This window comes from Carassius auratus, unplaced genomic scaffold (genome assembly GCF_003368295.1).
Source record: "Carassius auratus strain Wakin unplaced genomic scaffold, ASM336829v1 scaf_tig00022041, whole genome shotgun sequence".
NCBI classification, from domain to species: domain Eukaryota; kingdom Metazoa; phylum Chordata; class Actinopteri; order Cypriniformes; family Cyprinidae; genus Carassius; species Carassius auratus.
The window spans coordinates 3413-16617 of NW_020525157.1; the positions used below are offsets into that span (position 1 = coordinate 3413).

General features: G+C 39.3%; 1 protein-coding gene across 4 annotated transcripts; it reads left to right on the forward strand.

Moving 5' to 3' along the window:
• Positions 1-1207: 1207 nt before the first annotated feature.
• On the forward strand, positions 1208-11364 carry LOC113077245 (high choriolytic enzyme 1-like). 4 transcript variants are annotated; one of them, XR_003281282.1, is made up of 6 exons: positions 1208-1357; positions 1438-1516; positions 1639-1779; positions 1863-1980; positions 3375-3828; positions 11346-11364. XR_003281282.1 is itself a non-coding variant. In XM_026249695.1 (5 exons), exons 1-5 carry the CDS (start codon positions 1289-1291, stop codon positions 3763-3765), a joined length of 798 nt encoding a protein of 265 aa, XP_026105480.1. In that variant the 5' UTR covers positions 1209-1288; the 3' UTR covers positions 3766-3910. The 4 variants fall into 4 exon arrangements, 3 of the variants coding, with proteins under 3 accessions (XP_026105480.1, XP_026105478.1, XP_026105477.1); XM_026249695.1 differs by lacking the exon at positions 11346-11364 and having other exon boundaries at positions 1209-1357; positions 3375-3910; XM_026249693.1 differs by lacking the exons at positions 1438-1516; positions 1639-1779; positions 1863-1980; positions 3375-3828; positions 11346-11364 and adding exons at positions 10251-10329; positions 10452-10592; positions 10676-10793; positions 10892-11307 and having other exon boundaries at positions 1231-1357.
• Positions 11365-13205: the final 1841 nt, after the last annotated feature.

Consider the following 13205-nt stretch of genomic DNA (forward strand, 5'->3'; position numbering starts at 1 on the left):
CACAATCACCTGACTTTTAATTTGCAGCACCTGTCACCCCTCATCACACACTCACTACAAAAGCCAGCCACAAACTCCAAGACACTGTCTAGTCTCGTCTATGTTGCCTAGAGTAACTCTGTGGACTAAACCTGACTCTCTCTTACCCCTTGGAGAATTCTCTCCTCAATTGTCAAGTGGAAACTTTGGAAAACCAACTACCTTTCTACTTCTGGTGGCTCTGGTGTGTGTCTGTGTGCCTGCAGCGTCTCCCTGGACTGCCATTCATCTCTCATTTGCTAAATATTCCCATCCTTTCTAATAATTCAATTCAATAAATTCAATTCTAATAATTCAATTCAATAAACTGTCCTGGCTTTGATTTAACATCTGTCTCCGTTGTCTTCTGTGTGTGACACATAGCTGCTTTACGGAGCTTAGTTTCTAGTTCTAGTTTAGTCTAGCAATTTCTTGTTGCCTTGTTTGCTGTTTCCTTATTCCTGCCTGAGTATCTTGGATTAACCATTGTCACAATTTTTTTTTTTTTCAGAGATTAAGGAAAATGTATCAATATAGCTAATATCATAATAGGCACATTAAAAACATTTTTTTGTTGCATAAACAAAATAATTTATCATCTGAACTACAAAGAAAAATACACAACTGTAAAATAACATTTTTAAAATCAATTCAAGTTTATGTGTATAGTGATTTTTACATTACAAATTGCTGCAAAAAAAATAGTTTAAATATTATTTAGTAGTAGCTTATCAGTGGTAACTCAGTTTATGTACATATGGTAGAAATGTACAGAAAAATCAATTAAAGACGTAATCAAGCAGACGATGAACACTATTAACAGCAATTATTGTACGATGCAATCAAACTTTAAGTAAAATTTGGTAGTTCTGTATGTTGTTTCAGGATTGGCATCATTTGAAGTCCTCTGAGGGGTTGGTTTTTATGTATTTTTTCTAGTTATGTAACCACCACTAGTAAACTGTAAGTATATTACAAATGAATCCTCTCCCTGTACACCACTCTTTTTGGCACTTAGTAAAGTCCATTTTAGTGGATTACTTAAACTAACCAGGGTATTTGATGTTACTTTTAAAGGTTTTGGACCAACAGGTGAGGTCTGATTTTCCTCCCTGAAGGTACACATTTTAGACTCTTGATGTTAAGACCCTACCCATAATCCTCCAGTAGACCTACCTACTCAGGTGAATATAAAGTCTTGACAGAATCGCTCACAGACACCAAAGCTCAGCACAAGAGCATCCTGAACATCTCTACACACTGAGACGACATGGACACAAGAGCCCCCCTCTCCATCCTGCTGCTGCTGTTTGGCGTCTCACAGGCGTCTTCTCTCATGGTAAGATCAGGTCTAGACTTTCCCTTAAATTATGAATGTTCCTAAAAAAGTTATTTTATCATCTCTGTTTCTGCCTACAGGAGGAAAGGTTTGAAGGAGTGTTTGTGTCAGAACCTGAACCTCTGGACATCACTACAAGGATTTTGGAGTCCAACAATGGTCAGGCACCTTGTAGATTTCTTATAAATTCATCAATGTGTTTCAGAAAATATGGGTAAAGTGCAGTCAAGATGTAAAGATATGTTTTACTATTTCATAAATATGTTTCTCTTTAAATACAGGATCTTCTGAAGTATTGATTGAAGGAGATCTGGTGTTTCCCAAAACCAGAAATGCTCTCTACTGCTTTAACAACAACTGTTTCTGGAAGAAAAACTCTAACAACATAGTGGAGGTCCCTTACATAGTGAGCAGTGAATTCTGTGAGTGAATCTCCTTCATTCATTGAACATATCTATGAGTCATGTAGATCTCATTTTAAATCTGTTGTCCTTTTTGTTTGCAGCCAGTTATGAGAGATCAGTGATTGCGAACGCCATGTCCACCTTTCACTCCAAAACCTGCATCCGCTTTGTGGCCAGATCAACTCAGGCCGACTACATCAGTATTGAGAACAAAGATGGGTGAGAACAATCATACAGCATTCCCAGCTTGAACTTTTTCATTTTCTGGGATTGTTTTCAGCGGCAAGTTTTATTTTAGTACCCAGAATGTTCTTTTAAAAGTTAGGATAACATTCTCTAAAAACATTTTAAAAAAATTATATTGATATTATTGTTAGAACATTATCCTCTAACATTCTAATAAAGCTTCTCATCACACTAGATGGGGCTCAGAAGTCAAATGTTGGTTGAAAGTGAAAACCCAACCTTTGTTTAATGTCAAACTCCAGCGTAAATAACTCCAAAAACAGTATTACCAATTTCACTTATTATAAACAAGATTTACTTTATTTCTGTCATAAATGTAAAAAAGTTATTACAGAGATTAACAGAGGTGTTGACGGCTTATTGAAAATAATAGTTTATTTTGATGTCACCATTATGGTGATCAGTACTTAGGCAGTATGACTCTTTTCAATGTTACTTTTTGTTTAACTGCTGTAACTATATTTGTTACGGTGAAAACAGTGAGCATTAAAAAATCATCAGGTGACATGGCCTGATGTTAAAAATTTCATTGTGTAATGATCTGATCAACTGGTTTTATCTGGAGACTAGTCTATGCTATTACTTTACTATTAGTTATTTTTAGTATTTTACTATTGCATTCTGGGTGCCTTGGATGAGTTTTGTATGACGTACCAAAAATACATTGCTGCATGAAGCATGTCACCATCGTTGAGAGTCATATACTGAATCTTGATGTTTATGTGACAAAGAAAAGTTTTTTTTTTTTTTTTGAGTTTTTTTTTTTTGAAATTATATGATTTATATTCATCTGGGTCTCAGGCTGTTGACCCATTGAGTCGCTGTAATAAATAACACGCAACGAACACCATACATTAGGTTTGGTGAAACCATCTAACCAGACTACATATGCGGTGATGTTTTATTCATCAGCAAGCAACAGCATCATGCAAATGTCCTCTTGCTGTTTTGCCATAATAAAGATTACAGCAGCTAAAGAACAACACTGACAAGTCAAGTGTCAAATTGCACAATTAAAGCCAACACTTACCACCATTATGGTGACATCAAATCAAACTATTACTTTGAAACAGACATCAACATCTAAACCTCTGCTTAAATCTTAATTAGAATGTTAGGGGATAATGTTCTAATGTTATTAATAAACAGTTTTAGAATGTTTTTAGAGAACGTTATCCTATCTTTGGGAGAACGTTCTGGGAACAAAAATAAAACTACCCGCTAAAAACATTATTAGAACAATGGTAATGTTCTTAGAACATTTTTAGAACAAAATAATTCTAGCTGAGTTAACAAGAAACATTTATCAGTCCTTATTTATATAAATAAATAAATAATTAATCTCTTTACTTCTTCTGTCCTCTCAGGTGCTACTCTTCTCTTGGCAGAACTGGTGGTCAGCAGGTGGTCTCCTTCAACAGGCAAGGCTGTGTGTATAACGGCATCGTTCAGCATGAGCTTAATCATGCCCTGGGCTTTTACCACGAGCAAACCAGGAGCGATCGTGACCAGTACGTCAAGATCAACTGGCAGAACATCTCTCCTGATATGGCCTACAACTTCCAGAAACAAAACACCAACAACCAAAACACTCCATACGACTACACTTCCATCATGCACTATGAAAGAACAGCCTTCTCCATCCAGCCCGGGCTGGAAACCATCACACCCATTCCTGATAGAACAGTGCAAATTGGACAGAGGCAGGGAATGTCCAACATCGACATCCTGAGGATCAACAAGCTGTATGGATGTTGAAGATGACACGTTTCACACAACCAATGCACAATATCAGGATAGTTAATATGTAGATGAAAATTGGTGTAAGGATATGTTTTTTGATGGTGTTAAATTACTGAAATGTGTGTTGGGAAAAATAAAGCTAAACTGCAAGACAAACTCATATTTTATTTATAATTCAATGTCAAGTTTGAGAAAATGCTTGACTATTATATATTATGAAGAGGGGCAATCACTGCTTAGTACCTGGAGTATAAGAGCACTCAACTCTCCGTTTCATTTTCGCAGTTGATGTTCCGTATTCCGAGTCAGGGAATCTGTCCCTTAAAAACTTCATCACGATATTAATAAAAATACTGACATACAGTTTAAAAAACTGTTTAAACGACATTCCTTTCATGATGCTTGCTATATCGTTTATAATGTGCGATGAATATCACAGTAAACGTTTGTGGTTTTTTGATAGTCCTACTATGTAAAAGTGTTAATATTTTCACAGTGGAAAATTAAACACTGTGAGGGCTTTTAAAATCATATCTGCTATTTGTCACCCATAAGCTGTTGCATCAACGCTACTAGCGTCTCAATCACCAAATTATATTTTAAGATAGTTTTGCTAATGGAGAGGTACAGTTAGGTCCAAATATATTTTGACACAGGAACAATTTTTATTTTCTTAGCTGTTGACCGAAACATATTCAAGTTACAGTTACATAATGAATACCCATCCTTCCCCAACAGTCTCTTCCATCTCCTATCATCAGGACGACTGTGATACAGCATCGGTGCCTGCTCCGCCAGACTCTTCAACAGTTTCTTCCCCGAGGCTTTAAGAGACCTAAACATAAATCAGCCCACAATCATCTTAAACCCCATTCAAAACCCTTCCTCCCCATTATAAGCATGAGCATATTACTGTGCACCTTCTGGTTTCGTCTTCTTTTGTTTCAGATCACTTTCATAACCTCTATCACTATCATAACCTCATAATCAAGCTACAGTATATAAGTCTGACAGCCACATCTACACAATAACCACTGTTTGCTTTTAAAGACATTACTTAGTGTCTTAATTGTCTATGTATTTCTAAACTGATAGTTCCATGGGTTTACTGTTAAAGCACTTGTATGATCAATTAAATTTGGAGCAAGAACCCCCATAAGGAACCATACCACCAAAGATAAATTGTGTTCAATAAACTTAAGTAACTTGCCAAAGTGGTCCTGCCTGAACTATTGTTATAGCTGCTTTACCGAGCCATTCCGTGTTTCTGTTTTGTTTCTAGTATTGTTCTGCGTTTATCACTAACCCAATGATAGCTGCTTTATGGAGCCTAGTTTCTAGTTCTAGTTTAGTCTAGCCATTTCTTGTTGCCTTGTTTGCAGTTTCCTTATTTCTGCCTGAGTATCTTGGATTAACCCTTGTCTCGGGGCTCAGAATCCTTTTGTACCTCGTCTGGACTATTGCTCATGTTTCTGGATTACCCCTCTTGTCCTTCTGAATTCTGCTCACCGACCGATGACCTACGCCAGCCCTTGAAATACTCTTTGTCTTGTTTTATACATATCTGTTTGCTGATGTTCAACCCTGCCTGTGCATGACCATGTCTATGAATAAAAATTTGCATATGGATCTGTACGTCTTACCTTTGGTTCACCCTGTTACAGAAAAAGGCCTCGATGTCTACGGAGGACAACAGTAGTGGATGATCGGAAGATCCTCTCCACGGTAAAGAAAAAACATTTCACAACATCTAGCCAAGAAAAGAACCATCTCCAGGAGGTAGACGTGTCACTGTCAAAGTATACAATCAGCAGAAGACTTCACGAGAGCAAACACAGAGGGTACACCACGAAGTGCAAACAAGGCCAGATAGATTTTGTATGAAAAAAAAAAAAACAACCGGAGTGCTTTGGCAGTGTGAATAAACTCAATCGTGCAATGTCAGAACAGTTTCGAGAACATTTTTTCAGAGATTAAGGACAATTTATCAATGTAGTTTATATCATAATAGGCAGATTAAAAACATTTTTTTTGTTGCATAATGAAAATATTATATTATCTGGACTACAATGCAAATATAACATCTGGAGTACAAAGCAACATACACAACTTCTGTAAAATAAAATTTTAAAATCAATTCAATTCAAGTTTATGTGTATAGTGATTTTTACGTTACAAATTGCTGCAAAGAAACTTTACAGAAAAATAGTTTCTACATTATTTAGTGGTAGCTTATCAATGGTGACTCAGTTTATTTACATATGGTAGAAATGTACAGAAAAATAAATTAAAGACATAATCAAACAGACGATGAACTCTATTAACAGCAATTATTGTATAATGCAATCAAACCTTTAACAAATTTGGTATGTCTGTATGTTGTTTCAGGGTTGGCATTATCTGAGGTCCTCTGAGGGGTTGGTATCATCTTTTCTCAGGTGCTCTGGATCCAGACTAAAGCTTGTGTAAATCCTAGCTGTACATCCTTCTCAACATTGCTGGCCCAGATGCCATCGAACAAGAGTGTTCTTTCGCCTACGCTGCTGAAGTGTGCGCGCCGGGAGATGGCGGAAGGATCATTACACCTGCTGAATCTCTAGAGGACCCCGAATGTTTGAAGAAAAAAATTCGTGAAATCTTATCATCACAAAGTAATGATGCCAGCGTGGATGCAGTTAGGAAAGTTTCAAATAGAATGCAGTATGTAAAGTCCCAGCCCCCCTCACAGACTATCACAAGGTGCAATAATTGTGGAGGCAGCCACGCAGCTAAGCGGGAAAAGTGTCCAGCATTCGGACAACAGTGTCACAGCTGCCAAAAGTTTAACCACTTTAAAAGTTGCTGCAAGTCTAAGCCGTGCAGCCAAAATAGGCAACATCCTAGACAGAAAAGCTGACAGACGGTTAATGAGATAGAAATAGAGGAACAAACACGTGAAGATGAAACGTTTTATGTGGATGGCGTTGAAGTTGACAGTCACGTTGATTGTGTGATTTTAAAAGCCATTGAAAAGGATGAAGGATTTGTCACAATGCATATAAACGGCAAGCCCACTGACATAAAAGTAGACACAGGAGCAAAATGCAATGTGATGTCACTTGACACTTTCAGGGGACTTAACAGTGGCCAATTACTTGTAAAGCAGAAGAACGCGGCTAGCCTTGTTGCCTATGGAGGCACCAGAATAGAGACCAGTGGCATCGCCACTCTTCGGTGCTGTTTAAATAGCAGAACCACTCATTGCCGTTTTTCATTGTGGACAGAGCAGTGCAACCACTGCTAGGATTTCGTGCATGTATGGACATGGGGGTTGTTAAAATGAGTTCAAACATACATCAGATCAGCGTGGAGAGCAGCACGGACTTCAGCTCACAGACATTTACACAGTACAAAGACCTGTTCATTGACGAGTTGGGAGAACTTCCGGTCACATACTCCATGATTTTGGATACCAGCATACAGCCTGTCATTCGCCCAGCTCCCCATATCCCCGTTGCAATGCAAGAAAGAGTTAAAGCTGAACTTGAACGTATTCAAAGCATAGGTGTCATAACACCAGTCACGCAACCAACCGACTGGGTATCGTCCATGGTGGCAGCAAATAAGAAGGATAAGCGGGAAATCAGACTCTGCATCAACCCCAAAGACCTCAACACCGCATTGAAAAGACCCCATCGCCCTATGCGAAGCGTTGAAGAGGTGGCAGCACAAATGTCCGGGGCAACAGTGTTTACTGTCCTGGATGCAAAGAATTAGTTCTGGCATACATCTTGACAATAAATCGTCACTGCTGACCACATTCAGCACTCCATTTGGACGCTACAGATTTCTAAGGATGCCCTCCAGCATAAATTCAGCAAGTGAAGTATTTCAGCGCTCCATGGAACAACTGTTTGCAGGTTACCCCTGCTACGATGACATCATCATAGGAGGCCGCGGAGTGGCCGAACATGACGCCAACTTGAGAAAGGTGCTCAAAAGGGCACGGGAAGTCAATCTCAGGTTAAACCCGAACAAGTGTAAATTTCACCTGGACCAAGTAGCGTACGTAGGCCACATCTTCACAAGCGTAGGCCTAAAAGCAGACCCGTCTAAAACTGCAGCGATCAATGACATGCCAGTGCCCACGGATGTGACCGCACTACAACGCTTCCTGGGCATGGTCAATTACCTTAGCAAGTACATCCCAAATCTCAGCGACATCGCAGGGCCCCTTAGGAAACTCACCTGCAAAGAGACAGAGTGGTGCTGGTTTCAACAGCATCAAGAGGCTTTTGAGTGCCTTAAATCATGCCTTTCCAGCCCACCAGTACTGGCATACTACAATGTCAAGGACCCAGTTACACTGACTTGCGACGCGTCATGTTATGGACTAGGAAGGTTCTCTGATCTATAGCGGCTGGCAGTTAACAGAAATGTGAGATTAAACGCAGTTATCTACATTCAGTGTGATCATTGACTCGAGAAAACATAATTAAACTTTCTACACTAGCTACCTCGGGATATCAATCCCGTGGCAGAAATACAGAGATATTTAGCATAGCTGCTATTCCAACAAAGTAAAATTCATTTGTTTAACCCAAGCTGAAGAATAATGATGTGTATTTGATAAGATATAACTGCATTCCAATATTATGTGATGCATTATTTCTATTGCCAAAATCTTTTACTGTTTTGAAAATGTTTAACTGCTACTCCTCTTTGACTGCTAACTGCATATTGGAATGAGCACCATGCAGTAGCCTTGTCACAAGTAGTTAAGATACACACTTTTGGCTGTTGTATTTCGAAGTAGCAAGGTGGTTTCATTGCTACATTTGAAATTCTTGTTGTTTTTAAGAAATGCATTTTACCAATTAATATACAGAGGACACTGTGAAATAATATTATTAAGTCATTTATCCTCAAAATATTTTAGAATTATACATAGTTGTGTCTGTTTTTATCTGTTGGTTATTTAGAATCAGAAGCGTTCATCTAAACTAAGGTATTTTTTTTGTTATGTAACCACCACTAGTAAACTGTAAGTATATTACCAATGAATCCTCTCCCTGTAGAAACACTGTTTTTGGCACTTAGTAAAGTCCATGTCAGTGGATTACTTAAACTAACCAGGGTATTTGATCTTATTTTGAAAATTTTGGGACTAACAGGTGAGGTCTGAGTTTCCTCCCTGAAGGTACACATTTTAGACTCTTGGGGCCCTATTTTAACGATCTGAAACGCAAGTGTCAAAGCGCAAAGCGCAAGTAAGTTTGTGGGCGGGTCTCGGCGCTGTTGCTATTTTCCCGGCGGGATAAATGGCTCTTGCGCCCGGCGCAAATCTAAAATGGGTTGGTCTGAAGTAGCTTCATTATTCATAGGTGTGGTTTGGGCGTAACGTGAAATAAACCAATCAGAGCGTCATCCAACATTCCCTTTAAAAGCAGGTGCGCAAGTTCCATTATGGATTGCTATTATTATGGCGTATTTACCAGGCGCACGCCAGGAGCGGTTCACAGCCGAGGAGACTGATGTTCTTGTAAGAGCAGTGAAAGACAGAGAAGTTGTGTTGTATGGGGATGGGAGAAACCCACCCAAAATTGCGTCGGTTAAACAGGCGTGGGAGGAAATAGCCACAATTGTTTCATCAATTTTTTTCCTGGTTCTTGATGGACAAATCAATTTGTCAGATGTCCTTATATACATATATGACCTCAAACAGGTCTGATCCTTAATTACTACAATTAGCCTGAATAATTTGTAAGCTAGATGTATGCCTATTTTTTCACATCTTCGTGGCACACCACAATGATTTCCGTCATCTCACGTGTTAATATTTTTTAGTGTAACAATTTATGATTTGCAAAAATAACTGTTGCATCTGTGTAGATTACATGAGCAAAGTGTATGCGCGTTGTGCACGCTATACATTATGGTCAAGCATGCGCCCTTAAAATAGCATAATGAACAACGCGCAACGCGCCACTGACTTTAGACTAGGTTTTTTCTGGTCAGTGGCGCAATTTTTTAACGTAACAGCAAAATAGCACCAGGGATTGTTTGCGCCGGAACACGCCTCCTTTTTGCGCTGAACCGCCCAGGGAGCGCAAGTTCATTCACTAGTTTAGCGACGTGCTTCTGTGGAGGGAAAAGCGCGCTTTGCGCGGGTTCAAAATAGGAATGACACATGCGTCGGTGTACAAAGTCAATTGCGCTGGGTGCAAGATAGGGCCCTTGATGTTAAGACCCTACCCATAATCCTCCAGTAGACCTACCTACTCAGATGAATATAAAGTCAAGACAGAATCGCTCACAGACACCAAAGCTCAGCACAAGAGCATCCTGAATATCTCTACACACTGAGACAACATGGACACAAGAGCCTCCCTCTCCATTCTGCTGCTGCTGTTTGGCATCTCGCAGGCGTCTTCTCTCATGGTAAGATCAGGTCTAGACTTTCCCTTAAATTATGAATGTTCCTAAAAAAGTTATTTTATCATCTCTGTTTCTGCCTCCAGGAGGAAAGGTTTGAAGGAGTGTTTGTGTCAGAGCCTGAACCTCTGGACATCACTACAAGGATTTTGGAGTCCAACAATGGTCAGGCACCTTGTAGATTTCTTATAAATGCATCAATGTTTTTCAGAGAATAGGGGTAAACTGCAGTCAAGATGTATAGATATGTTTTACTTTTTCATCAGTGTGTTTCTCTTTAAATACAGGATCTTCTGAAGTATTGATTGAAGGAGATCTGGTGTTTCCCAAAACCAGAAATGCTCTCTACTGCTTTAACAACAACTGTTTCTGGAAGAAAAACTCTAACAACATAGTGGAGGTCCCTTACGTCGTGAGCAGTGAATTCTGTGAGTGAATCTCTTTCAAACATTGAACATCTATATGATTAATCTAGATCTCATTTTAAATCTGTGGGCCTTTTTGTTTGCAGCCAGTTATGAGAGATCAGTGATTGCGAACGCCATGTCCACCTTTCACTCCAAAACCTGCATCCGCTTTGTGGCCAGATCAACTCAGGCCGACTACATCAGTATTGAGAACAAAGATGGGTGAGAACAATCATACAGCATTAACAAGAAACATTTATCAGTCTTTATTTATATAAATAAATAAATAAATAACCTCTTTACTTCTTCTCTCCTCTCAGGTGCTACTCTTCTCTTGGCAGAACTGGTGGTCAGCAGGTGGTCTCCTTCAACAGGCAAGGCTGTGTGTATAACGGCATCGTTCAGCATGAGCTTAATCATGCCCTGGGCTTTTACCACGAGCAAACCAGGAGCGATCGTGACCAGTACGTCAAGATCAACTGGCAGAACATCTCTCCTGATATGGCCTACAACTTCCAGAAACAAAACACCAACAACCAAAACACTCCATACGACTACACTTCCATCATGCACTATGAAAGAACAGCCTTCGCCATCCAGCCCGGGCTGGAAACCATCACACCCATTCCTGATAGAACAGTGCAAATTGGACAGAGGCAGGGAATGTCCAACATCGACATCCTGAGGATCAACAAGCTGTATGGATGTTGAAGATGACACATTTGACACAACCAAAGCACAATATCAGGATAGTTAATATGTAGATGAAAATTGGTGTAAGGTTATGTTTTTGTCTTTTGATGGTGTTGAATTTCTGAAATGTTTGTTGGGAAAAATAAAGCTAAACTGCAAGACAAACTCATGTTTTCTTTATAATTCAATGTCAAGTTTAAGAAAATGCTAGATTGCAGCATTAAAGTGCTGTATTTTTTAGGAGAAATTAAGCTTTTAGCATAAGTTCTGTCAGAAATGCAACGTCATTCATTATAAAAGGAGGCCCAATCACTTCTTGATACCTGGAGTATATTAGCACTCAACTCTCCATTTATTTTTTTTTTTATTTTTTATTTTTTGCTACTATGTGAAAGTGTTAATATTTTCACAGTGGAAAATCTGAAACACTATCAGGGCTTTTAATATCATATCTGCTATCAGTCACTCATAAGATTTTGCGTCAGCACTCCTTGCATGTCAATCACCAAATTTTATTATTAGTTTTACTAATAGAGGGCTACAGTTAGGTCCAAATACATATTTGAAAGCAGGCAGAATTTATATCTTTTTTAGCTGTTGACCAAAACATATTCAAGTTACAGTTACGAGGAAGTCGTTGCCTTGCAATCCAAACATTGTGGGTTCAAATCTCGGGCCAGCAGGAATTGTAGGTGAATGTAGTTAATGTAGAGTGTTCTCTCCCCCATTAATACCACGGCTGATGTGCCCTTGAGCAAGGCACCGAACCCACAACTGCTCCCCGGGTGCCATATCATAAATGGCTGCCCACTGCTCTGGGTGTGCATTCACAGTGTGTGTGTGTGTACGTGTGTGTGTGTGTGTGTGTGTGTGTGTGTGTGTGTGTGTGAGTGTGTGTGTGTTCACTGCTGTGTGTGTGGACTTTGGATGGGTTAAGCGCAGAGCACAAATTCTGAGTATGGGTCACCATACTTGGCTGTATGTCACATCACTGTCACAGTTACAGTTATATAGTGAATACGGTCATAAAGTTGGTGTCCCTCTCCCCTCTGTCCTGGACATTTTCCTTACACAATGCTCCAGCATTATCGGCAAAGAGCCCACCCATTCATCACACAGTCTCTTTCATCTCCTAATATCAGGAAGACTGTAACGGAGCATCAGAGCCTGCTCAACAGTTTTTTTCCCCCAGGCTTTAAGAGTCCTGAACTCAAATCACCCATTCTTCCTGTGACACTCCATACAAACCACCTCCCCCCTGAAACATGGACCATCTCACTTCCTACACTCCCCAATCACCCCCAATCTTACCAAATCAAAGGAATAACTGTCTGAAACTTTCTCTTTTTCGTGCAATTCGAAGTGTGCTACAAACAGTTAGTGGGGCTGTACAAAGCACCTGTAGTAACACTCTTCTCTATAAACAGTACACACTTTTCACACACACATTGCTGTGTCTACATAATTCCACAAAAGACTCAGTAATATGTGTATGTTTACATGCTTGCATTGTTCCCCAGCCAGCTGCTTGACTTCTGATGACTTCTTTGTTTGTTTATGTATAGGTAAACATTTATAGTATATTTATAGTCAAAATCTGTCAGTAAGTTAGTTGTGTATAGTTTTGTATTGTTTTACTTCATTGTTGTATGTCTGTATTTCTGTAGCACCATGGTCCTGTGAGACACAACATTTTATTCCACTGTATGTCCCTACATGTAGCGGTATGACAACTTGAAGTTGAATTTGAAGTTCACAGTCTGAGCTTCAAGTTGTGGGTACTCTCATCAAAATTGTAGGAAAGTTTAAGTAATTGCAATATGTTTTTTATATGTACTTTAATATGTACCTCCCTTTTTTCAAGGACCCATAAGCAATTGGACAGTTGACTCAAAAGCTGTTTCATAGACAGACTTGGGCTATTCCTTCATTGTTTCGACA